The following is a 25971-nucleotide window of genomic DNA, read 5'->3' as shown; positions in this document are numbered from 1 at the left end:
CGTGCGCCTCGTGCGGCCTGGTCTCTCCAGGCTCCATCCCCCCCCCCCCCCCCCCCCCGTCAGTGTTTTGTGAATATGGGTTCTTTCCTTCATAGTATTTGCTTCTTTCTTTGATTTTCTTTTCTCCCCCCTACCTCTCACGAACATCTTACCCTTTGTCCAGCGTTTTGAAAACAGAACAAACAAATAAACAAAAACAACAACAACAAAAAATTCTATATTAATTCTTTCTCTCCTCCCAGACACGTGCTTGTTCGCTCTCCTCCTCGTCTCGACTTGTGCCCCGCCCCCGATATCTCGTTTTTCTTCCACCTCTGCTCCTGCTTTCTCAAATCCACGTTCTCACTTAGAGACTTTTTCCAGATTGTTTTTCATGGTTTTGTTTAAATATCATTTAAATATGTTTAAACCGCAGCCGTGATGCTGACGCCGCCCTCCCCCCCCCCCCCCCCCACCCAGAATTTCCATGTTTTAAACGTTTCCCAGTGTGTACCCTGGATTAGAATAGGTACACCGTATCCCTGCGTGTCGAAAGAGACGACTAAGAGGGTTGGCGTCAGGAAGGGCATCCGGCCATAAAAACATTGCCTCAAAAAGAGAACCATGACAATTACAACTACATGTGGGCAGGGTACAGCCCGAAGTGGAGATCGGTTTCTGAGGTTTGGGACATGGATTGTAGGGACAATGACAGGGAGATCAGGAGAAGTGGTGGAAGTATTGGTCAGAAGAAGAGTGGACATATGTTGTGTGCAAGAGACGAGATGGAAGGGAAGTGGTGTGAGAATGGTGAAGGGTGGGCAGGGACAGAAATACACGTTTATGTGGCAAGGGTGCCTGGAGGGCATGAATGGTGTTGGTGTCCTGTTTTCTTAGGAGTTTGTAGACAGTGTGGTGAGTGTCACTAGAGTGAGTGATAGGTTGATGATGGTGAAAATGATGATTGGAAAGCTCTTGGTGAACGTCATCTCGGGATATGCTCCACAGGTTGGTCTAAGCGTTGAAGAGAAGGACAAGTTCTGGTGTGTGATAGAGAAGCTGATGGAAAACGTGAAAGATGAGGAAGTTGTTGTTGTAGGAGGAGACCTAAATGGACATGTGGGAAGGAGTATGGATGGTTTTGACGGAGTTCATGGGGGTTACGGATATAGTGTGAGAAATGGAGAAGGCGAAAGGATTTTGGAGTTTGCTGATGGAGCTGATTTGTTGATTTGTAATACTCAGTTCCAGAAAGAGGATAATAAGCTTGTTACATACACGTCAGGTGGGTCGACGACAACCGTTGACTACCTGATGGTGCGTAGGCGAGATAGGGGGCACCTCCAGGACACAAAGGTGATCCCGGGGGAGGAGGCTGCTTCACAGCACCACTTGGTTGTCTGCGACATAAGGGTGAAAGGTGCAAGGAGAGCTCGGCGGGTGAAGTACCAACCGAGAATGAAGGTGTGGAGGTTGAAAGAGGTGACAGTAAGGGAGGCATTAAAAGAGAGGCTGAGTAGGGTCTAGGATGATGTGGTTGAGCTTGAAAGTGGTTGCATGTCAATGAAAGCTAGTCTGTTGGGAGCCGTTGGTGAAGTATGTGGATGGACTAAAGGACCACCGAGGCACTCGGAAACATGGTGGTGGGATGATGAAGTTGGAAAGAGGATTGACGAGAAGAGGAAGAAGTTCAAGGAGTGGCAGAAGGCGAAGGGTACGGGAGCAGAAACAGCAGAGCATGAAAGTTATAAGGCAGCCAGGAAGGCTGCAAAGAAAGAGGTAGCAAAGGCGCAGGAGGCATGTAGGAAAATGTTTGGAGAACGCTTGGATTCGGAAGAGGGTCAGAAAGCAGTATTCAGGATTGCAAAGCAGATAGCGAAAGAGAGGTGTGATGTGATGGGGGTGAGTTTCTTGAAGGATGAAGTGGGACAAATCGTTGTCGACCCAGATGGAATTAAAGGAAGATGGAAAAGATATATGGAAATGCTGTTGAATACAGAGAATGAATGGGATGGCAACATAGAGAGTAACCCAGTTTTAGGACCGGCAGAGAAGATATCTGAGAAGGAAGTTGAGGAACCAATAAAAGCAATGAAGGGCAGAAAAGCGGGAGGGCCGACGGGAGTTGTGGGAGATATGTTGAAGGCAGCAGGAAGTTGGGGTGTGAAGAGAATGACAGAGATCTGTAATCTGGTGGTGAAAGAAGGCCGCATTCCAGTGGATTGGGAACTGAGTACCCTCGTCCCTCTATACAAGGGGAAAGGTGACCCTCTGGAGTGTGGCTCGTACCGAACGAAAAAGTTATTGGAGCATGGAATGAAGGTATTGGAAAGGGTGTTGGAGAGGAGGATAAGGAAGAAAGTGAAGATCGACGATATGCAGTTTGGATTTATGCCAGGAAGAGGAATGACAGACGCGCTTTTCATTGTGAGGCAGTTGCAGGAGAAGTATATGGAGAAGAGGAAGAAGTTGCTTCTTGGGTTTGTTGATCTGGAGAAAGCATTCGATAGGGTTCCACGCAAAGTATTGACATGGGCATTGAGGAAGTTAGGAGTGGAGGAATGGTTGATCAGAGTAGTGATGGCAATGTACAAAAGAGTGCGCACAGCTGTAAGGACGAAAGACGGGAACAGTGGTGAGTTTGAGGTGAAGGTGGGAGTGCATCAGGGGTCGGTACTCAGTCCACTACTATTTGTAGCTGTGATGGAGGTGCTGGCTCAGACCGTAAAGGAGGGTTTACCGTGGGAGTTGTTGTATACAGATGATCTGGTGTTGATTGCGGAAAGTATGGATGGACTGAAAGAAAAGATGAACAAGTGGAAGGAATGTATGGAGACAAAAGGTCTGAAGGTGAATATCGGAAAGACGAAGGTGATGGCAAGTGGTAAAGCATGTGGTGAGGTGGAAAGAACTGGGAAGTGGCCCTGTGCTGTGTGGAGGAAGGGTGTCGGAGTGAACTCCATTCAATGTACAATGTGCGCTGAGTGGGTTCATCAAAAATGTAGTGGTCTGAGAGGGTCATTAACCAGTGTGGCAGCTACATTCAAATGTAAGGTGTGCACAGAGCGAGCTGCAGATGGAGGAAATGTTGAGTTGGATCTTGGAGATGGCGTGAAGCTGGAAGGTGTGAAAACATTTTGCTACCTCGGAGACATGCTGAATGGAGAAGGTGGATCAGACTCGGCAACGGTTGCTCGAGTGAGATGTGCATGGAAGAAGTTTCGGGAATTGAGTGGTGTGCTGATGATGAGGGGAGTGTCGTTGAAGCTGAAGGGAAAGGTGTTTGCTGCATGTGTGAGAAGTGTTATGATTTATGGGAGCGAGACATGGGTAATGAACGTAGAGCAGCAACGAAGGTTGGAAAGGGTGGAAATGCGAATGGTTCGACGGATGTGTGGAGTATCGTTGAGAGAGAGGAAGACAAATGATGAATTGCGAAAGATGATGGGAATAGAGCCTGTGATTGATGCTGTGAAGAGGAACCGGTTGAGATGGTTTGGTCATGTGTTGAGGAAGGATGAAAGTGACTGGTTGAGAAGAGTGATGGAAATGAATGTAGAAGGAAGTAGAGGACGGGGAAGACCGAGAAAGACTTGGCTAAAGATGGTGGAAGAAGAAATGCGGGCAAGGGGGTTAACAAGGAGAGATGCAGAAAATAGGGCAAAATGGAGAAGATTGTCATGGGGACCGCAAGGCTAACCCCTCTCTAGTAGGGAAATGGCCTTTAAAATGCATGTTGTTGTTGTGTTGTTATTTGTTGGTTTTGAACTCAAGTTGTTGGTAATCCATTTTAGAGATATTGAACACTGAAGTCAATTCCCTTATGTAATTTGTGCCTGATAAACTAACCATTAAGAACACTAGCAACGGTACCCACCCTATGGACGGGGCTTCAATTGGGAGGCCAAAATGAAAAGGCAAAATATCAGAAATTGAAGTTAAAAATTTTTTTTAAACGATTCATATAAACATATTACACGCAAATCATCAAAATCTAAACAGTATCTTTCGAATTTCAATAAAAGCCACATCACTGTTCATTCTGGTAAATATTATTCCATCGTGTTTCAAATCGTGATCGATACGCTATGATCGTGATGATCGTGATCGTGAATCATGATCGATTAATCATGTTCACAATCGCTATGTCGTATGTACTCCCGATACGTGTTCCAAATTCCCGATACGTGTAACTGTACCAAATCAACAGTTAAAAGGATTTTGAGCCGATAGCTGTTACGGCCTTGGCAAGATCGATGGAGACAGCGATCTGTTAGCGATTGATGTAGACATGTTGCCTTCCCGGGTGCCGCACAAATGGCTGCACCGATCACGCGGCACCCAGGAAAGCAACATCGTCACAATGAGAACAATGAACGTTATGCGAACGCGAATGTTATGCGGGAGTGCAAACCTGAGAATGCTGGAGACTAAAGCTGAAATTGGGAAAACTAAATAGCCTATTTTACTCCTGGATATCCCAGGATTATCCACCCAAAATATCTTTTTACGGTACCTTCAAACAGACAGACAGATGGACGGACATTTGGAGAATTATAGTAAGATGTGTTCAACCAAAAGCCTGAGTCGTAAATGGCTCCGAAATGGTGGCCATTTTGAAAATCAAAATTGCGGCACTCTGACTGCACTTCAATCATGCAAAATGAACTGCCATGCATAATGAATGCTACTTTTTGCCAAAAAATGGGCTTCATAGAATGAAAAATGCCCAAGTTATATTGAAAAATAGTTGAAACATGACGGCCATTTTGAATTCCAATATGGCGGCCATAGACGGATTTTAAAAACTACATTCCAATGTGGTTTTATCCTTGTGACTGTATGAACTCATTTGCTCTTATATAGCCATTAAAACTTAGTCTATTACAAGAAAGTCCGCCGATTTATAAGATCTTAATTATTTGGTTTGTAATGGCAGCCATCTTGAAAAACAAAATGGCGGCACTCTGATTGCACTGGAACTTTGCAAAATGAGCTAATACCCATAATAAATGCTATTTTGTGACAAAAATGGGCTTCATAGAGTAAAAAATGTCTGAATTATGTTGAAAAGTAGTTGAAACCTGGTGGCCATTTTGAATTCCAATGTGGCCGCCATTGAGTAATTTTTTAAAATTCCAACATCGATTTTTGTACTCAGTGACCCATAAGCTTTCAGAAAATGTAGGCTATAGTTTTCCTATTCCCCCCCAAAAAGCCAGCAAAATTACATAAGGAAACTGACTAATATCTCAGGCACCTTTTGAGCTCAGAAGCTAATATTTGGACATGACAGTGACCAAGTGATGTGGCCATAAGGATATTTTTAGCCGCGTCACAGACGCTGCTCATAGAGTGCCCTCTGCTGTTGTTGTTCTTCTTCTTGTTCTTCTTCTTCTTCTTGTTCTTGCAGAGAAGACAAAACCTCAAAGCTCCACCTATTCTGGGAACCATAGCTCCACCCATTGTGGGAGATGCTTCATATAAACAAATATCCACCATTTTATTAACTCGCATAGCTTTGAGGCCTGTTTTGTAGGCCCGTGGTGTCTTCCTCTCTCACACAGTTTTCTTTCAAATCAAATTCGATATATCATTTCATTTTTCACAGTCGCTAACATAGTTTTAGACTCGGTTGAAAAAAAACGGGAAGAAAATCCAATGAAAGTTGCCCTTTATAGACGAAATGAATTCTCAAAGGCCTGTAACTTCAAGTCCATTGAGATATATTTTTTTACAATCACGGCATGGTCAGTCATACACCACCTGAAATAACAGATGGGAAAATGCCGAGATATATTAACAATTCGTCCATTTGATGACAATCGTCACGATGAAATATTTAATTTATACGTCGTCACAATAATGTGGAGAGAGGAGCATAGCTTCATTCACGTGTCGTCACACACGGGAAATTGCCGAGATATATATTTTTTTAAATCGCGGCATGGTCAGTCATACACTGCCTGAAATAACAGACGGGAAAATGCCGAGATATATTAAAAATTCGTCGCCACACACGGGAAATTGCCGAGATATATTTTCACTTTGCACAAAAATAACATCAAGTAATCGAATCAATAGGAATGTCCTGTGCCTATAACATCGACGTTATAGGCACAGCTGCATCTAGGCATTGTGTAACATCGACGTGGCTTTTGTTTTAATTAAAACTTTTTGTACTTGTTGATTTATTGATTAATCATTTAATCGATTAATTATTTATTGATTAATCAATTAATTATTTTATTTTTTTAATTAATGACTTATTTAATTAAATTTCTAAAAGATACATCTTCGGATGAAGCGCTCGTGGTTTAGTTATGCTATTAGCCAATTGATTAAGAAAATATTTTTCATGATTATCTTTTATTGATTTTTATTATGCAATTTATCAATCAATTCTTGTACACCTCTCCCTCCCAATGCACTCTCTATGAGCTGCATTGCGGCAATGCCGCGCTGCAGGATATTTAAAAATTTGGCATCGGGGCGGTGTACTTTGAATGTATCTTTACTTGTTTGTTTTTTTTAAATTAGTCTCTTTGAAGGAGACTGTTTAAGGTTTAAGACTTTTTTTTCAATTCAGAAATATATTTTTTAGTTAGTCTCTGAAGGAGACTGTTTCGGGTTTAAGACCTTTTTTCAATTCATTTTGTATTTTTTTAGTTAGTCTCTTTGAAGGAGACTGTTTAAGGTTTGAGACCTTTTTTTCAATTCATATATATATATATTTTAGTTAGTCTCTTTGAAGGAGACTGTTTAAGGTTTAAGACCTTTTTTTCAATTCATATATTTTTTTTTTTAGTTAGTCTCTTTGAAGGAGACTGTTTAGGGTTTAAGACCTTTTTTCAATTCATTTTGTATTTTTTTAGTTAGTCTCTTTGAAGGAGACTGTTTAAGGTTTAAGACCTTTTTTTCAATTCATTTTTTATTTTTTTAGTTAGTCTCTTTGAAGAAGACTGTTTAAGGTTTAAGACATTATTTTTCATTTTTTTATCATCTTTGTCTTGTAATTCCTGTGAATAAAATTAACCCAAGATTTCTTCTCCTTTTAAATCATATAATTTGTAAGTCCAAGGAATTGTATTCATTACATTAACAATTTTAAAGAGTTCATTAGTCCATCTCTTTGTATAACCTTTCTCAAAATGGCTTTTCCATCTGTATATCTATCTATAATTCCAGTAATCTCTGTGTGTTTGTTTGTACGTTTGTACGTTTGTACGTTTGTACGTTTGTTTGTTTGTCTGTGACCGCTGTTTCTCGACAACCACGGGTCCGATATACTTTAAACTTGCCAGGTATATTGCTGGGGACCCGAGGATGTGCCTTTTCAAGGTTTGAAATTAATCGGACAAGTACTTACCGAGCTATGGCGATTTAGCCGTTCGCCGTTCGCTTTGGCGTTGCGAATGGACCAAACCATTGCATGTAAATAGAGGGGGGGGTTCTGTGGTCGTTGCGAATGGACCAAACCATTCATGTAAATAGAGGGGGGGGGGGGGTTCTGTGGTCGTTACTGCCACGTGGTTTCAAAGTTTTTTTTTGTTGTTGTTTGCACGCATGTTTTTTTGCACCCACGTACGGGCACGCCCTAGGATGTTTACACACACACACCCCTACACAAATTTTTTTTTTTTTTTTTTTTTGGCAAGGAACGGGCACCCACGTACGGGCACGTCCTAGCTTATATATAGTACGGGCATGCCCTAGTTCTTACAATATCACCAACTTTAAACTTTGGCTTTCTAGGATTAATCTCCTTTTCGTATTTTAATTTTGTAAATGTTTCCGATGGTTTTGATTTTGTTGATGAATGAACTGTATTATTGTAATTATCTATAATGTCCTGAATTATAGATACCCATTGTTGAGAACCGAGTTGGTTGAATTTTTTATTTAACCTCTCTTTCAATGTGTGATTAAAGCGATCAATAACAGCTGCCTTTCCTTCATTAAAGGTGCTGTATAATATTATACCATTATCTTTAAGAGGTTTTATAAATGTTTTGTTATAGAATTCTGTTCCATCAACAGTCCATAACTTCTTGGGTTTCCTTTTGCTTTCACTAAATACTTCACTGAAAGCTAACATAAGAGTATTACCCCTTTTGTTTTTCAAAGGAACAACCCATGCAAATCTACTCAAATCAACAACGGTTGAAGCATACTTATATCCCTCATCATTATTTAGTTCAATTAAATCAGCGGACCAGATGTAATCAATACCTTTGGAATAAACATTCCTTCTTTTAAACGTTGTGATTATAGGTTGATGTAATTCGTCAACGAAAACTATTTGCTCCTCAGTCTTGATGACATCATTAGAGCTTAATAGTTTTTTTGATAACCAAACCCATGTCTCAATTTAGCACTTATCAACTTTTTCACGATAAATCTGTCAACTTTCTCTCTCAACGTTGGATTTTGTATCAAAGACCACCGTTTGCCCTTCACGTGACTCGTGGTGGTCCCTCTCGGCTCTCCCCCCGTTGGTATTTTTGTGCACATAAGATTGTTCACGGTTCTGTTTAAATATTATTTAAATATGTATAACCTTTCCCCTTCAGTGTTTTACTCAGTGGTATTTTACAACACGCTGTTTTTCTTCCTATTTAAAAGGCTTTTCTCAATTTCCTCTCCAACTCATTCCACCTCAAAAAAAAGAAATTCAATATCTTATACGTCTCCCTCACTACATGGTCTAAATTCACATTCATTCCATCCCTCCTCCATCATTCTGAACCGGATTGCTAACTTGAAAATCACAACAAACCCAATTTGTTTTCAATGTTCGTCTTTCATTAATCATCCACTTTCTAAACTCCCCTCTTGCCCCTCCCATCCAAATCCCTCCCCTTGCACCTACACTCCTAAACTCCCCCCTTGCCCCGCCACTCTTAAACTCCCGCCCTGCCCCTCCACTCCTGATCTCGCCCCTTGCCCTTCCCCTCCTAAACTCCCCCCTCACTCCTCCCCTTCAAAACTCCCCCCCAACCCCTCCCATTCAAATCTCCCCCCATGCCATTCCTCTCCAATTCTCCCTCCTCCCCCCTCCTCCTCAAAGCTGCCTCCTCCCCACTTCGTCTCCCTTCTATCTCATACCTCCACCCCCCCCCCCCCAACCTTCTTCTTTCCTCTGCCCCCCCCCCCTCAAACAACCCCTCACTGTGCCTCATCCCTTCACCTTCAAACCTTTCATCCTCCTCATCCTTCCCTTTCTTGGAACTCTTCTGCAATCGCTGACACACTAACAACTGCTCTCCCTACCTCCCCCTCTCATCCTTCATCTTACCCTACTCCTCCCCTCCCCTGTCCTGTACCCGATGCTCCCCCTCTCTCTTCATTAACGGTATGGACCTCAAACATCCGGGGCCTTCGCTCAAACCTGACTGATCTCTCCATACAGGTTGCTTCTGACAATCCAGACTTGATCTGCTTAACAGAGACTTTCCTCCTTCAAGATGTCTCTGATTCCTTAATATCTCTTCCTGGTTACTCCCTCCTCCGGTATGATAGACCTGAGCCTCGGCCTGGTGGTGGGGTGGCTATCTTTATCAAAAACTCTCTTCCTCACTCTCCTTGCACTGCCCTCTCTCCTCCTCACCCCCAGGAGTACCTCTGGCTACGGCTTCCTCTCCGCTCCCACCTTTTGTTCATATGTGTTCTGTACCGTCCCCCAAACAGTGATGACTCCATCTACATTTCACTGTCCGACAACATGGACCAACTTCTATCCACTCATCCCAACTCTCTCTTCCTCATATGTGGTGACTTCAATTGTCATCATGCCACCTGGTTGGGTGTGGGTTCCTCTCTCACCAGTCATGGCACCTCAGCAAAGGACTTCTGTGACTCACTGGGATTGACACAATCTGTCAATTTCCCGACCCGGATCTCAGCCAATGGAGTATCTTCTCTTCTAGACTTGGTTATGACTAACTTCCCTGCTAATGTCTGCTGCTCTTCTTCTGCTCCAATCGGTTCTTCTGATCATGTGCTTGTCAAAGTGGACATCTCTCTGGCCATTCTCAGAGAGCCTCCTCAGCGTCGACGAGTCTGGCATTTCACTCAGGCCGACTGGGACGGTCTTCAAGCAGCCATCAATCGTCTGGATTGGTCTCCCATCTCCACTGCCTCTGACATCAATTCTTCCTGGGAATTCTTCCAAAGCAAACTGATCTCTCTCATGCACATATTTATCCCATCTCGCCTTCAGTTGTCTTACCCTTCCTCCCGTCCATGGTACACTGAATCTTGTGGTGAGGCAGTTGCCCTGAAACAACTTGCCTTTGCCTCTTGGAAGGCTAATCCAACTGAAGGAAATTTTAGTTCCTTCCACCAAGCTCGGAACAAGTGTGTGTCTACCCTCAGGAGTGCCAGGAAGCACTATCTCTCCTCACTCAAGAATGAACTCTCAAACCTGTCTCCTTCCTCCAAATCCTGGTGGCGTCTGGTCAAATCCGTTTCTGGTGTTTGTTCCCCCTCCATCCCCTCCCTTACCTCAAATGGCCACACAGTTGACATCGCACGTGACAAAGCCGAATGCCTCAACTCTGTGTTTGCCTCAAAATCCTTAGTCCCAAACCCATCTCTCTCTGTTCCCACCTTTCGCAGTCGAACCAAACTGCTCCTGGACTCTGTGACCTTCTCTCCTGACAAGGTGGAGGAGTTTTTGTCAAACCTCGACTCTGATTCTGCAACTGGACCAGATGGCATCAGCACACGGGTCCTAAAATCCTGCTCTGCCGCCCTATCTCACCCTCTCTCTGTTCTTTTCACCCTATCTTTTGCTCAAGGTCATCTGCCAGCATCCTGGAAATCAGCAAACATTACCGCTTTACACAAAAAAGGTGCAAAAACAGATCCTTGCAACTACAGACCAATCAGCCTGCTCCCAATTATCAGCAAAGTCATGGAATCCATCATTGCTTCGGATATGAAATCTTTCCTCTTCTCCAATGGCTTGATCTCTGATCATCAATTTGGTTTCAGACCAGGTCACTCTACTCTGGACATGCTGCTTCTGCTGTCTCAACAATGGATGGAGGTCCTCAATGCCAAACAGGAAATCAGAGCTGTCTCCCTTGACATATCACGTGCCTTCGATACGGTCTGGCACCCAGCTCTGCTCACCAAACTCTCCTCCTATGGTATCCATGGAAATCTCCATGCATGGCTTGCGGACTTCCTCTCTGGTCGTAGTCAACGTGTGGCCCTGAATGGATTTCTCTCATCTCCCCTCCCGTTCAGGCTGGAGTTCCCCAAGGCAGTGTGCTGGGCCCTGTGCTTTTTCTGGTCTTTATCAATGATCTCTCCGACTCTCTGGAAAATCCTCTGTATCTCTTTGCTGATGACTCCACTCTCTGCCGCTCCATTCCTCTTCCCTCAGATCGGCAGTCTGCAGCCTCCTCACTCTCTGAAGACCTGGACAAAATCACAGACTGGTCAAACATGTGGAACATGTCTTTCAATCCTGACAAATCTCACACTCTTACTATGTCTCTCCGAAAAGATCGACTGGACAACCCTCCCATCTACTTTCTCAACAATCCTCTCCAAGAAGTTCTGTCACTCAAGCTTTTGGGTCTCACCATCTGCCATGATCTTTCTTGGGAAAACCACATTTCCAAGCTGGCCTCCAAAGCCAGTCGCCGACTGGGCATCCTCCGTCGTGCAAAGTCCTTCCTAGGCACACCTGAGCTCCTCACCACATACAAGGCTTTCATCCGCAGCTCAATGGAATACTGTTCTCCCCTATGGGCTGGTGCTCCTGCCTCACACCTGGCTCGGCTTCACGCTGTTGAATCCAAGGCTTTCAGAATCATTGGAATCTCCCGCGATGAAGCTATCTCTGAGGACCTTTCACTCACTCACTGCAGGCAGGTAGGTGGTCTTTCTGTCTTCTACCGACTCCTCTCCGGCCTTGCTCCCCCAGCTCTCTCTGTGCTCTGTCCCCCAAATATTCCTACAGGTCGCACAAGATCTGCCAGCCACCCTCTGATGGTTAAACTGCCGAAATCTCGGCTCTCTGCTCACCTTCACTCTTTCATTCCTCTTTTCTCCCGCCTCTGGAACAAACTCCCACACTCACTTCAATCACACTCCTCCCTCCAGGTCTTCAAAACAGCTGTTCACCACCATCTCTTATCTTCCCCCATCCAAAACCTTGATCTTTTCTACCCCCACTAATTCATCCCAGATCCACCTTGTTTGAAATTCCAACTTCTTTCCTGGAAGTCTTGGCAGTGTCCATATGTTTTATACCTCTCCCACCCCCCCCCAACCCCCTTCCCATGCCTCCCCCCAAAAGCCCTCTCCCTCCCACAGTTCTCTCGATGTCTCCATGTCTCTCGGTCCCTGCTCTCAAATGTTGTGTTTGTGTCCTTCCCCCTCTCTCCCCATCTTGTCTACCGCTCCCGATGTTATTTGTTTTGTGTCTGTTTGTCTTTCTGTGTGATTAATGTTCGCTCTTTCACGAGCCTCGATCTTGTATACAAAAAAAAAAAAAGACAAATTATACAACATTTCTCTGTCGGCTTCTTTTTTTTCATCCAACGTAGTGCAAATCCCATATTCAATATCGTGCTTCATACACACTTCATCAACCCTATTTAGAGGTTTAGACCAAGGTGTAGGATTGTCAGCCTCATCTAATCTTTTATCCAAGTTTGTCCCAGGACCACAGAAAGAATACCCTGGTTTCAATCATTATCAAACAGATGTAATTTCCCCGGAATTCCAGTTGTTGTAAATTTACTACCCGACAAATTTTTTTGTATATCTCTCCCACTTTTATGCTTGGAAATGAATTGACACTTTTTAGAGCCACACACTAAACATATCCCCTTTTGATAAACTCTATTATTTTTACCTTTGACATCAGATATATTTTTAGTATTCGTTTTCTTTTTACACTTAACATAATAACTCATTTATTTATGAGAAAAATTCATACAGAGTGCGAAAACCTTTTTGGTTTCCAACATATACATTTCTATCTTGATTTTTAAAACATAAAGAATCCTGAGGGATTCCTTCACTCTCTCCTCCATTTTTTTAGGGGAAAAATACATATGTAAAACTTTAACTAAAGTCAAAAACACCAACTTCATCAACTACATAATCTTTTCCTTCTTCCTTATCCTCATTTTCTCATTTAAATCTCCTCCCTGATATTGAAGGCATTGTTACGTTTGTGGGGGGTAGACAATGATTATCTTAGAGCCAGGTAGAAGTGTATAGATTACCATGCTCTGTATGTCACGATGAAGAAGAAGAACCCCGATGTACATAAGTAGGGATCCAGTAGACCGTATGTCATGTAAGTGTACAAGTGTCCCCATGAGAGGGGTGGGAAACTGAGTGGTGTTATGCTAATTAGTTAGGGATTATGGGTAATTAATCCACTGTATGTGATTGCCTCTGTTATTTCCCCTCTGTTCCTTATGACAATGCAGCACACACACACAAAGTCAGGCAACAGCGCATTAAAAGACACTAAATAAAAGCTAACCAGAAACAGGACTTTGAGCATCAACGATGATACCACCAACGGGCGATAACATCAAGCAGGTAGGGCTGCAAGGCCACGCCCCGGAAAGCAGTGATTGGTGAGATTTGTTGAGCAACGAAGAGAGGGACTGGCTGATAGGAGCAGGCATGGGTGGCGTCGGGTGACATCAAAGCCTCGAGTACAAAGGAGGATGGAGGGCCGACATTTTCTCTCTCGGTTTCTGAATCTGGAAGTGAACGGTCGCCGATAAGCTCTTGCGGTGGGACAGTCTCAACGAACGTCGAAGTTTATGAGCTCTTGGCTGTGGGGTTTGGTGGCAAACAGTCATGTTCCGATATCATCATCATGATCGTGAGGAGGAACCAACTGTGGACCGACGCCTGCGGTTTCCCACACATGGACTGTGGACCGAGGCCTGCATTTCCCGCAAGCGAACTGTGCACGGAGACCTTTGCTGTCCCGCCAAAGACATGGGGGCTTTGACGATTCCGGAGGGGGTTCAGGAGATGCTCAGAGCTAAGTACCTAAAAACAAACATGCTTTATTTTCACCTTTATTTTTCCCTTTGTGTGTATACGGGTCCGTATGGGATTGCTCCATTGAGGAAGCTTATTTTATCATGCATTCCTTGTTTGCCGGCATTTCTTCAATAAAGCCGGTATTTTGGTACATTTTAAATCCGTGTCGGCTTGAATTAATCCTCGCAGGTTCGAAGACGTCCAGTGGGACCCATGAAAGTAAGCTTTTCGCCCTCCCCCACGCACGTATTCTCCGCTATATTTTGACTGAACGCCTCGGAGTGTTAAGCTCGATCGGCTAATCCATCCGAGACCGGTCTTTATCGGCTACGGACAGGACAGTATTCTTGAATATAATATTGCCATTAGTCTTTTAATTTCTTTATTTTCCTCCTCAGTGCGTTGTTTGATTTATTTTTTGTAATACCTCCAATCTTTTATTAATCTCACTGGTTTCCACATTTTTTTTTCCTCCCTCTCCTCCCTCTCCTCCCTCTCTCTTTTCTCCCTTGCCTCCTTCTCCTTTTTATCACTCTCTTCCTTCTCTCTTTTATCCCTTGCCTCCTTCTCCTTTTTCTCACTCTCCTCCTTCTCTCTTTTCTCCCTCTCCTCGTCCTCCTTTTTCTCAGTCTCTTCCTTTGCCCTTGCCTCAATTTCTTCTTCAACTCCTTCCTCATACCCTTGAACCATCTTCCCATAGAATATCAAACATATATTCATCTGGGTTTCTTGATATTCCTGTATCCAAAATAAAAAAATTACAACAGGAAAGCAATTAAATTTGTTCTGAATTTCTAAAAGAGCTTTGTATTTTATCAACTTTAAAACCTTTTCAATATTTAACATTTTCATTAAATCTACATATGTAGGTTTATTAACATCAATATAAAACCAATCTTTTATTGAAAAACTTTCATTCTTATGTTGTAGAACATATTTATTCAAATACCGAATACCTTTTTCTTGTAGGTATGCTCGGATACAGAAATGATAATTTTCTTGAAGTCTTCTTGCTGTCATTTATGTATCAGAAATATATGAGAGATTAATATGATGACAGGTAATACCTCCCCATCTTCCTATTGTTGAAACAGTTTGTATTCCCTGGCTTACTATATAAAATCCTGTTCTTTGTGTTTTCATTAAATAATCTATGGCGAAACTGTTGTTGATTTTAGCTTTATTAAATTCCTATACGTATTTGCTGTTTGCTAATAGTGGTTCCACATATCTCATTATCCTCACTAAGTGGATAATATTGTTATGGTTTTGCAATAAAGAACCCCTCCTCCCCCGCCACTCCCCCCTAGTTAATAACACGACAACATGTAGCCTGCAGTAGTCAGTTATTTCTTATTAAATGTAAAGATTAGCTCCCTTCCCATTGTGTAGTAGTTAAAGCAAATATGCGTTGAGTTTACGCAGGATTCAAACCTTCGTATGGTTGAAGAAAGACGCTTGTTCATGTGCAGTAGGCGTGGCTACAAGCACAGTCCATGTTATCAACTGCGACTGTGGTAGGCGTGGCTAAAAGAACCGCCCACGTCACCAGCAAGTAACCAATGAGAGGGTGTGGACACGTCACCAACAAACAACCAATCAGGTCTGGACTCTTCCCCAGCAAAACTCACTAGAAAACTTCGACCAATGAGATCGTGGACACGCAAAACAGCCAATCAGGTCTGGACTCTTCCCCAGCAAAACTCAATAGCAAACTCCGACCAATGAGAGATCGTGGACACACAAACAACCAATGAGAGATTGTGAATACGCAAACAACTAATGAGAGATCATGGACACGCAAACAACCAATGAGAGGTCGTGGACACGTAAACAACCAATGAGAGATTGTGAATACGCAAACAACTAATGAGAGATCATGGACACGCAAACAACCAATGAGAGATCATGGACACGCAAACAACCAATGAGAGATCATGGACATGCAAACAACCAATGAGAGATCATGGACACGCAAACAACTAATGAGAGATCATGGACACGCAAACAACTAATGAGAGATCATGGACACGCAAACAACCAATGAGAGGTCGTGGACACGTAAACAACCAATGAGAGATTGTGAATACGCAAACAACTAATGAGAGATCATGGACACGCAAACAACCAATGAGAGATCGTGGACACGCAAACAACCAATGAGAGATTGTGAATACGCAAACAACTAATGAGAGATCATGGACACGCAAACAACCAATGAGAGATCATGGACACGCAAACAACCAATGAGAGATCATGGACACGCAAACAACCAATGAGAGGTCGTGGACACGTAAAACAACCAATCAGGTATGGACACTACTCGAGCAAACTTCGCCGGCAATCTACCAGTATTGCCTCGACCAATGGGAGCCTGTGGAACATTTTTTTGAATGGGAGGTTTTCGACCCGATATAAACCCATGTCCATCGCACTTCTCTCTCGCCGCCCTCTCATAGTGGTCCTTCGAGCTGGCTGTCCTCCATGCTGGTTCGTCCTTCCTGCGCTCGACCTTCGTTCCTCGTGGTGTCCTCCGTGCTGGTTCGTCCTTCCTGCGCTGAATTAGTCCGTCCTGGATTGCCGCTCGTGCTGACTTCGAAGCGGCAGTTCGTCCTGCAGACTGCGCGTCCTGCAGACGCTGCTGCGTCCTTCAAGCTGCGCGTCCTGAACGGGCTGTGAGCCACGCATGGAAGCTGGCGAACCAAAGTCCACGGCTGCCCGTTGCTCGGTATGAGTTTAACCTGTGCGATTCATTCCGTGTGTGTGTGTGTGTGTGTGTGTGTGTGTGTGTGTGTGTGTGTGTGTGTGTGTGTGTGTGTGTGTGTGTGTGTGTGTGTGTGTGTGTGTGTGTGTGTGTGTGTGTGTGTGTGTGTAAGGCACCTATTAGTAAGGGAAACATATGAAAATCTGTTAACTAAATTGTTACCAAAAACTTTCTTCACCAATATGTTTGTAAAGGTGTGTAATAACATGTGTTAAAATGTTGAAGGTCAACTCCCGTGGGAAACCCAGAAAAAAAGCTGTTGAATTCGGGTACCGAAAAATTATTTTCGAGAATTTTTATTTTTTTAAATCGGCCCTTAAGTAACTTATGAGGGGTCAAATAAGGGTTTTTCATGATTCTGAGTTGATTGTTAACATTTATATTTCACCACAGACACTCCTTTGTGGAAAAATAATTTCTAAATATATCTCATTTTCTACTTTGCAGGACATGGAGTCTAGCAATATGGATGAAGACGTTACTCCACCTGTGCTCAATTGCTTCATCTGTGCACGCTCGGATACACCAGCTGAAAGGCTCATACAGGCAACTCCAAAGGGATACTCAACTTTATTGAAACAAGCAGAAACTGTCGAAAATGTTACTGTTGTGGAACGTATGAAGGAGGCTCAAAAGGAAGGAAAACTGAGGTACCACCAGAAGTGTAAAAATGATCTGTACAACAACTTTGTTGCAACCACCAAGAAGTCAGCTCAAGCATCAAAGGCAGAGAAAGAGTCATCAAAGTTGAAGAGAAGACGCACTACTTGTGAGTTCAGTTCATCAACTGGCTGCAGTTCTAGAAGATCACAGTCAGTTGACCTCCTGTATAAGGATGTATGCATTCTTTGCAACCAACCAGCCCAGCTCTACAAAAATAATCCAGCACAAACTAGAAAGAAATACAGAGTGCCAGATAATTTGACTGCAGATACACTGAAGGCAAGCTTGCTGAAGACAGCACGGAGTCACGGGGATGACTGGGGCACTGAAGTCACTGGACGCCTGGAGGGGATCAACGACTTGGTAGCAGAAGAAACACTGTACCATTTGCGATGCAAACTTATGTTTGCGGGAGGTGACAGTTTGTCCAAGACTGATGAGGAAGGAAAAAGGAAGAGAGGACAGAGGAGTATTGATGAGGAGCGAGAGGCAGTTTTTATTGAATTCTGCGAATGGTTAGACTCAGAATTAGAGCATGGGGTAATGAACATGGACCAAGTCCATGAAAAGCTGCAGGAGTTTGATCAGTCACCAGAGAAGAGCCTTTCTTATTCAAAGCATTGGCTAAAGATAAAACTTCTAGAGAAATACGAAGACACCTTGTATTTCACAACACAGGAGAGAAGGGCAGATGTACTCTGTCTCAAAGATGGCACCAACAATATTCTGCGAGAGCATCATGCTAATCTTGACCATGGAGATGAGAAGACTCAGATCATAAAGACGGCACTCAAGTTCATATCCAATGATATTGCCTTGATTGATTTAGGTCCAAAGTCATACCCCACCACACACAGTATGACTGACATCGAGAGTCAGCTGACACTTGTTCCTGCAAGCCTTCAGATGTTCTTGAGACCGATTGTCAAGACAGACGAAAGAGTTGCCGTTTGGGGGCAGAATTTTATTAAGGCCTGTCGACCTCGGTCTGGAGTATTGCCACACCAAATGGGGCTTGCCATACAACTTGATCATAGATTTGGGTCAAAATAGATGCTCAACAAGTTCCACCGGCTGGGATACACTGAGTCTTACACGGAGACACAAAACTACAAATACTGCTTCCTTAATAGTAGGAGTGGAGATGATGTTCCAGATACTTCTGGCACTCTTGACACCATTGTGGAGGAAACCGATGAACAGATCAATGATGAGGTTGCGGTTGATGCTGCGCTTGAGGATCAATCAGTGATGACAGCCAAAGTGCCAGCCAGTGAAAGTGAATTGTCAAGTAATGATCAGGTGGCCTTTATGGAGGTTGGGGAAACAAACAATGCAATCACTCAGTTTGTTGGAGACAATATAGATTTAAACATTGTCTCTATTCACGGAAACACTCCCTTTCACTCAATGGGTTGGATCGAAGTCACCTCTCCGGCACCACCTTTGCCAGATCCACAGACAACAGCAGCTTTCCCCCGGGTGAAGTTGAAGGCACTCGACAAAGCTAAGATCCTGAGGGGAACTGAAGTAAAGATTATTCCATTTACGAACAGGAAACAGATAGGAACGAACGCGATCATGTTTCTCCCCCTCGCTGAGCTTTCCTCCTCCCTGGCTCATGATCAGCCACTCCTCACTCCAGGTGACACACTCTGGGCAGCGGGGTGGGTGATCAAAGCCAACGATCCTGAGTTCCCACACTCCAACTGGAATGGCTGGATGAAGAGAATCCATGCTAATGATGCAAAGCAGAGCACACAGATCGAGTTCCTCCCAGTTATTGAAGGAGACCCTAATGACCTCAACACCATCTTCACCACTCTGAAAGAGTGCATACGGCGTGCTGGGGTCGCTATAGTGACCTTTGATCTTCCGATTTGGCTGAAGGCTGTGAATATAATAAAGCAGGCAAATCTACCCGTCATTCCAAGGTTGGGTGGTTTTCACCTGCTGAAGTCTTATCTTGGATCAATGGGTAACATCATGGAAGATTCTGGACTACTAGATGTGATCCAGTTGATCTATCCTGGAAGTACGACAGCCAACCACATCATGGATGGAGGATGTTTTGACAAGGCAATCCGTGTTCACCTCCTCATCGATGCAGCCATCTATCAACACATCATGAAACTTGCCTTCACTGAGGAGGAGCGTGGTGACATGAAGACCTTCATGGAGAAGGTGGCTGATGGGAAGATGGGAGCCAGACACTCAGACCCAGTAGGGCCAGCGTTTGAGCAAAGGTTTGAAGAAACCTTCAAACGACTCGCAAAAGGAGGAAGAACACCTGCACTCTGGGTGGAGTACCACCACATGGTAGATGTGATCAAGGTCTTTATCAGAACCGAGCGATTTGCAGACCACAATGGGCATCTGTCCTGCATTGTTACCAAGATGCTTCACATCTTTGCCGCTGCAGGCCATCATCAGTATGACAAGGGCGCACGGCTGTACTGTCAACTCATGAAGGAACTAGAAACTTTGCCTGCTTACAAAGACACCTTAGAACGTCTCACTGCCCATGGGAACCACGTTGTCCGTTACTCAAGTCATGAGTGGTCCGGCACATGGTGTGACATTTGCATTGAGCAGACATTAATGAAGGCAGCCAAGTCACAAGGTGGACTGAGCAGAGGAAGAATGAGAAACAGTTTTTCTGGCCACAAATGCTGGGTGCTCACCCTCAGTCACCTGTCTGATGTCAACCGGCGGATGGAGGAGGACGTCAGTAAACATGTTCCAGTCCACAGAGACCTTGCCAAGACACAGATGAAGCGAGATGCAGAGGCAGTTGAACTTGTCCTAAAATGGTTTGAGGAGATCAAGCCATTCGACAACGATAGAGACAAGGAGTTGCTCGTGTCTTTCTCAACAGGATTCACAAGCACTGGAGATGACGCAGTCAATGCTGAGAGAGCAGCTGAAGTTGGGATGGAGATGCAGATCAAGCTGGATGGACAGTCAGTGACGTCGACCATGGATGTCAAGTCAAAGATAAAAGCCCTGTCATCACTAAGAAAATTTCCCTTGGTCAACGAGAAAAAGATTCACCTTGACTCACTAAAGTTGTTCAACCGACTGATCATTTTCGCCCAGCGGGATATGACAGTTGAGACAAGCTTACAGTATGAGCTGACTCCCTTCCCATTGTCCCTGTTCAGCAACAAAGATCAGAAGATGAACAAGGCAAACAAGGCAGACTTTTCAAATACAAGCCTGAAGGCATTAACTGATCCACTTGACTTGACTAACCAACCCTGCTGCACCCTCGTAATTGATGGCGGATGGCTTGTCTACATGGTGAAGTGGGAACAACGTCAGACCTGGCAGGAGATCGCCAACAGTTACCTGAGCTACGTGCAGTATCTGGGCCGCTGCTCCCAGAAGATCATTGTGGTCTTTGATGGCTACAGCAGATCACCAAAAGATCACGACCACATCCGGCGTACCAAGAATTCCTGCTGTAATCTCCAGATTCGACCGGATATGTCCAACTGGACCCCAAGAGCAAAGTTTCTGGACAACACTCATAACAAGAGTGAGCTCATCCACCTTCTCTCTTCAACCTTCCGAAAACATCACATCACTGTGGAGCAGTGTGACAATGATGCTGACACTTCAATTGTGAGAGAGGCATTGGCTGCTGCTTCAGATGGCTCTGTTGAGGTCAGTACCATTTGTGTCTTCAGTTAGTATAACTATTGGATGGAACCCAGGGGGAGATGGGGTAATTTAAAAATAAGAGAATTCACACTGTTGAAAAGTTAAATCTGTTCTTGAACGGTTCATTATGCTTTGTACATGTTGTTATATTTTCAGGTGCGGGCAGAAGATGCAGACGTGCTGGTAATGCTGGTGCACCATAGCTCAGACAGCCACCATCCACTCTTCTTAACCACATCAAACGGCTCTTATGACGTCCGAAAGATCAAAGAATCTCTCTCCGAAACACAGAAGAGCTACCTGCTCTTCTGTCACGCCTTCACGGGGTGTGATACGGTTTCTGCAATCGCTGGTCATGGGAAAACAACTCTATTTGCCAGGTAATAATGATAATACTACTATTACGTCGGCAAATAATACTAATACTACTAATAATAATAATTATAATCATTGTCATCATAGTATAAATGTTAAAAATAATAATAATTTTATTTCTGTTTTACATTATACTTTACTTGACATAGACCTGGTGCTTTTTTTTAGGTTTTGCGAAGGGGACGCGGCTGAGTACATCGACATCTTCCTTGACACAGAAGCCACCAAGGAAACAGTGATTCAGGCTGGTACTGCGATTTTCAAGTCCATTTACCATGGACGAGATACTACATTGGGTGAAATTCGGTACAACATGTTCTCAAGGAAGGCAGCGGCAGGAGTGATCAAACCAGAGACTCTACCTCCAACAGAGGGTGCAGCTGCACAACATTCACTCCGTGCCTACCTGCAGACCCGGGACTGGATCCTTCTACAGAGCATGTCTCTGAACCCCAGTGACTATGGATGGACAATAGGTGTGCATGGGTATGAGCCAGTTCCAACACTGGACCCCACGGCTCCTGAGGAGCTATTGCAGTTCACGAGCTGTAATTGTCATGGAGATTGCAGCAACCGGCGATGCAGCTGCAAGAAGAATGGGGTCACGTGCATCTCGGCCTGTGGAGTCTGTAATGGCATTACATGCAGAAACTGCAGTCATGATGTTGTTGAGTCTGAAGAATACATAGACAATGACTGTTGAAACTTCTGACATTGTGAATGAGAAATAACTCTTGAGTATTATATATGTATGTGAAATAAAAGCTACTTTGTGTGTAAATGTAAAAGTGAAAATATAAATGTTAACAATCAACTCAGAATCATGAAAAACCCTTATTTGACCCCTCATAAGTTACTTAAGGGCCGATTAAAAAAAAAAAAAATTCTCGAAAATAATTTTTCGGTACCCGAATTCAACAGCTTTTGTTCTGGGTTTCCCACGGGAGTTGAACTTCAACATTTTAACACATGTTATTACACACCTTTACAAACATATTGGTGAAGAAAATTTTTGGTAACAATTTAGTTAACAGATTTGTGAAATATCTCATAAAATGCCCTTACTATATGTGGGGATTTAGAAAGGTAAGAATTGATGAGCCTGCCTCTCGTCCTTTATCTGTACTTTTTGTAAATAAAAGGTGTGCTTTTTGTAAATAAAACGTGTACATTTTGTTTCCTTTCAACCTGTTCGAGTACATCTTTTCCCCCATTGGCCCAGCATAGTCCGAACCGAACTTGACTAGTCAATTAGGCCCATCAATCACGCGTAGTTAAACCCGCGACCCACACCGCACAAAACCGCTCTGCGCAATCAATTGGAATAAGGTGTGGAATCGTGAGAGGGTTCATTTCCCGGTCTTTCTAACCACGTGGTCTTGAAGGTATTTGGGTTGTGACCAATAACCCTTCACCTGTGGTTGGGGTATTGACATTTGAAGTTGCTGCGCAACTCGCCGGACGCGAGTTTCGTTACGGCCGACGACCCCATGGACCCAGGGTCTGTGTGGAAACGGGGACTTGACCCCCCCCCGACCCCCTCCCTCTTAGTACGTCGACAGAACCGGGGAGCCGCAACAATATTCTTCTTTACGTGATTGATTTAATTCTTGTAGATCTTGTAGGTTTATTGAAAAAGACCAGTTATACCCTATATCAGACATATCATACCCCGATGCTCTATTCTCATAAAAACTATACGTCCTTCTTTATGAAAGTTAATTTTAATTGGAACTGTGAATTGTGCATGACCTGGGGATGTATTCAACATTTCTACATCTTTTGAATATATAGCCATTTTATTTAAAGATATATATTGCGATAAATCATTTAATCTAACTAAGTCATTGGCATCTGTGGGGCTTGGATAATTGATTAATTTATAAGTATTTTTCATATTAATATTTTTTGTTATATTATATTTTTGTCATTCAGCCTGTGCCTATGTATAATAATTTGATAAATCAATATACAACTATTGGGATATGCCAAAGATAGAACCATCTTTTCCAATATACGTCATTTATATTAGATTAAAAATGACCATCAAAATTTTCATTATTGTTGAGTTTAAATAATACATATAAACATAATTGACCACAACATTTGGAATTAATGTCTTGCACTTTCAAATGTTTGATAAACAACATTCTGTGAGAATTTTATTACTTCAAGAGGTGGCGGAGGACCATAACTGTCAAAATAAAAATTTGACAAGACTATTATAAATACAAACCCAATGAGAACCATTCCCATTATTATCTTCTAAATTCATAATAATATTCTTTGTATTTTTAGACAATTTTGTTAATTCATCTCTCATGCAAATAACCACATTATCAATTTTTAGTTTTTTACAATATTTAGCAAGTTCTATATTTGATGTTGTATTCTTTCCAAATTATTTAAACCATTTATCTATTTATTTATGAGAAAGATACAATCCATCACCCCTTTTAGTTAGTTTTACACCTGCCTGTGCGATAGAAGAAAGCATGTCTCCAACTAACAATCTCTCTTTATCAGGTAGGCTTTCAACCTTTTCAACAAAATCTACAATTACACCACTTCCACTAATTTGTTTCTCCAACTCCTTGTTATGTCTTTCCAACTCTTTTTGAACTTTTAGTTGTGCCTTCCTTTCGTTAGCAGTTTTTACTGCTGCTGAAATACAACCCGTCAATGCTCCCGCCGCACTTAAACCAGCAAATAAAGGAATTAGAAATGGAAGAAATCCTCCACTCTTTAGTATACGTTTTGTCATTTTAATTTTAAGTGAACCAGCATCATTTCGTGTTTTCACCTGCTCTCTTGTGAGCAAAACATCAATTCTTACTGCCCCTTTTCTTTGAATTGTATTAACATTAATAATACAAGGCTTTTGATTTTGAATACAAGATAATGATTAAGCTTTTTAAAATTAAGATTTGATTTTGAATACAAGATTAAGATTGATTTGATTAATATATACCCCAGTTGGTTCTTTCCTACTCATTTATTTATTAGAAAAATCTATGTGATATTCATCATAACACCATTGTCTGTATTAATCTGTAATTCTGTTTCTTCCAAAAGCAAACAATAAGCATCAACTTCTTCACTCTCCCCTCTTTCAATGTATAAAGAAGTATGCACTCAATTCGACTTTATAGTTTCCTTTTGAGAACTCAGGTCAATTGCATAGATTGTATAAAGTTTATAAAACGCAACCTATTTCCAAAATAGGTTCTTTATTACCATTGCTTTCACACACCTTTTGGAAAGACTTGCAGGCTTCCGCATAATCATTTTTATCCCAATCAATTTCCAATCTATCTCGTGGGTAAAATGTTCGATCCAGAGAAACCTGAAGTTGTTTTAGCTTAGCATTATCACTCAACGCATTATTCTTATCAGCACCATCATCTCCATCTGCTTTCATAAAAATGAGCCAGGGGCATCGTGGCTTACCTTCCAGAACACCCAAATTCCACATGGAGGTAGTTTGGTTCAGTTTAACGTGTTGGCATCTTCCTTTAAGGTATGATACATTTCGTGGTATCTTTGAGTTAAGTCTCTTATTCAACATCTCTTCTGTTTTAAGATTAGGAGTATATTCGCGAATATACCAACACATTTCATTTATAACAAATTTATTCTGTGCAGTGGTGACACCAAAAAGCAATCAATTTTAATTTATCATTCTTTTGCAGTTGAAATCTAATTTTAAGTCCATACAAAACTTTTTCATCATCTCAAAATCCAAATATACCCTTAAGGGGAACTGCTACGGTAAAACTATTGTCTGCTTTTGTATCATCGTTATACATTCCCTACCTTTGACTATAACCGGGGTCTGTGTTTGTTCCCATTGCCATATTAGGAATAAAACCTTCGGTAGAACCCTTACCCGTTCTATCACTGAACTAATATAGTGTAAATTTCATCATTTCAGATGTAGCAGAGACATAATAATCAATCGCTTCAACCTCTTGTGTTCCAATATACAACCGAACATTATCAAATATTTTCTGGAAGAAATAATTTACGAGTGTAGCATTAGTGTTATTCGCAGCCTTAGTGAATTTAAATTTACACAAGAAACTCAGCTCGATTCAAGTAAGTTTGTTGATTATTTATTTCAAAACTTTTTGTTCCATTTGTATTCCAGTCTGTTCCTGTTATAGCATTTACCTTAAAATAGTCTTCCTTTTTAGTAGAGTTTGAGATGATAATCATATCATCCAAATCATAGATACTATCAATTGCTTCCATACTTGTATTTATTTAGTAAAAAAAAAGTTGTTAAAATTTTTGAAACCCCTGACCCAAATATTTGAATTATTTTTTGCCGTTCTTGTGGAGATAGTTGAGTTTTGCCTTTCTTAATTTCTTTGATTGCTTGTAATTTATGAGACTTCTTTTCAGCATCTTTTATACTCTTCATAGCACCTGCTACATTTCCCACGGCAGAAGCGGTTGAACCAATTAGGTCTTAATGTTTAAGA

At 42.5% G+C, this 25971-nt stretch overlaps 1 protein-coding gene and 1 long non-coding RNA gene across 3 annotated transcripts in view; both read left to right on the top strand.

Annotated features, from left to right (window-relative positions):
- Positions 1-16573, top strand: part of LOC137434564 (uncharacterized) — an 80227-nt gene extending 63654 nt beyond the window's left edge. For both annotated transcript variants that reach the window (XR_013624854.1, XR_013624853.1), the window contains one exon: positions 16476-16573. This is a non-coding gene — a long non-coding RNA (uncharacterized LOC137434564). The remainder of the gene's footprint in view (positions 1-16475) is intronic.
- A 3464-nt stretch (positions 16574-20037) lies between these two features.
- On the top strand, positions 20038-22665 carry LOC137434550 (uncharacterized). Its single transcript, XM_078785641.1, has 3 exons — positions 20038-21112; positions 21266-21489; positions 21653-22665. Exons 1-3 carry the CDS (start codon positions 20045-20047, stop codon positions 22185-22187), a joined length of 1827 nt encoding a protein of 608 aa, XP_078641767.1. The 5' UTR covers positions 20038-20044; the 3' UTR covers positions 22188-22665.
- The last annotated feature ends 3306 nt before the right edge of the window (positions 22666-25971 follow it).

Source organism: Myxine glutinosa, chromosome 10, assembly GCF_964187855.1.
Source record: "Myxine glutinosa chromosome 10, kmMyxGlut1.1, whole genome shotgun sequence".
NCBI classification, from domain to species: domain Eukaryota; kingdom Metazoa; phylum Chordata; class Myxini; order Myxiniformes; family Myxinidae; genus Myxine; species Myxine glutinosa.
This window is presented reverse-complemented; position numbering and strand designations above follow the sequence as displayed.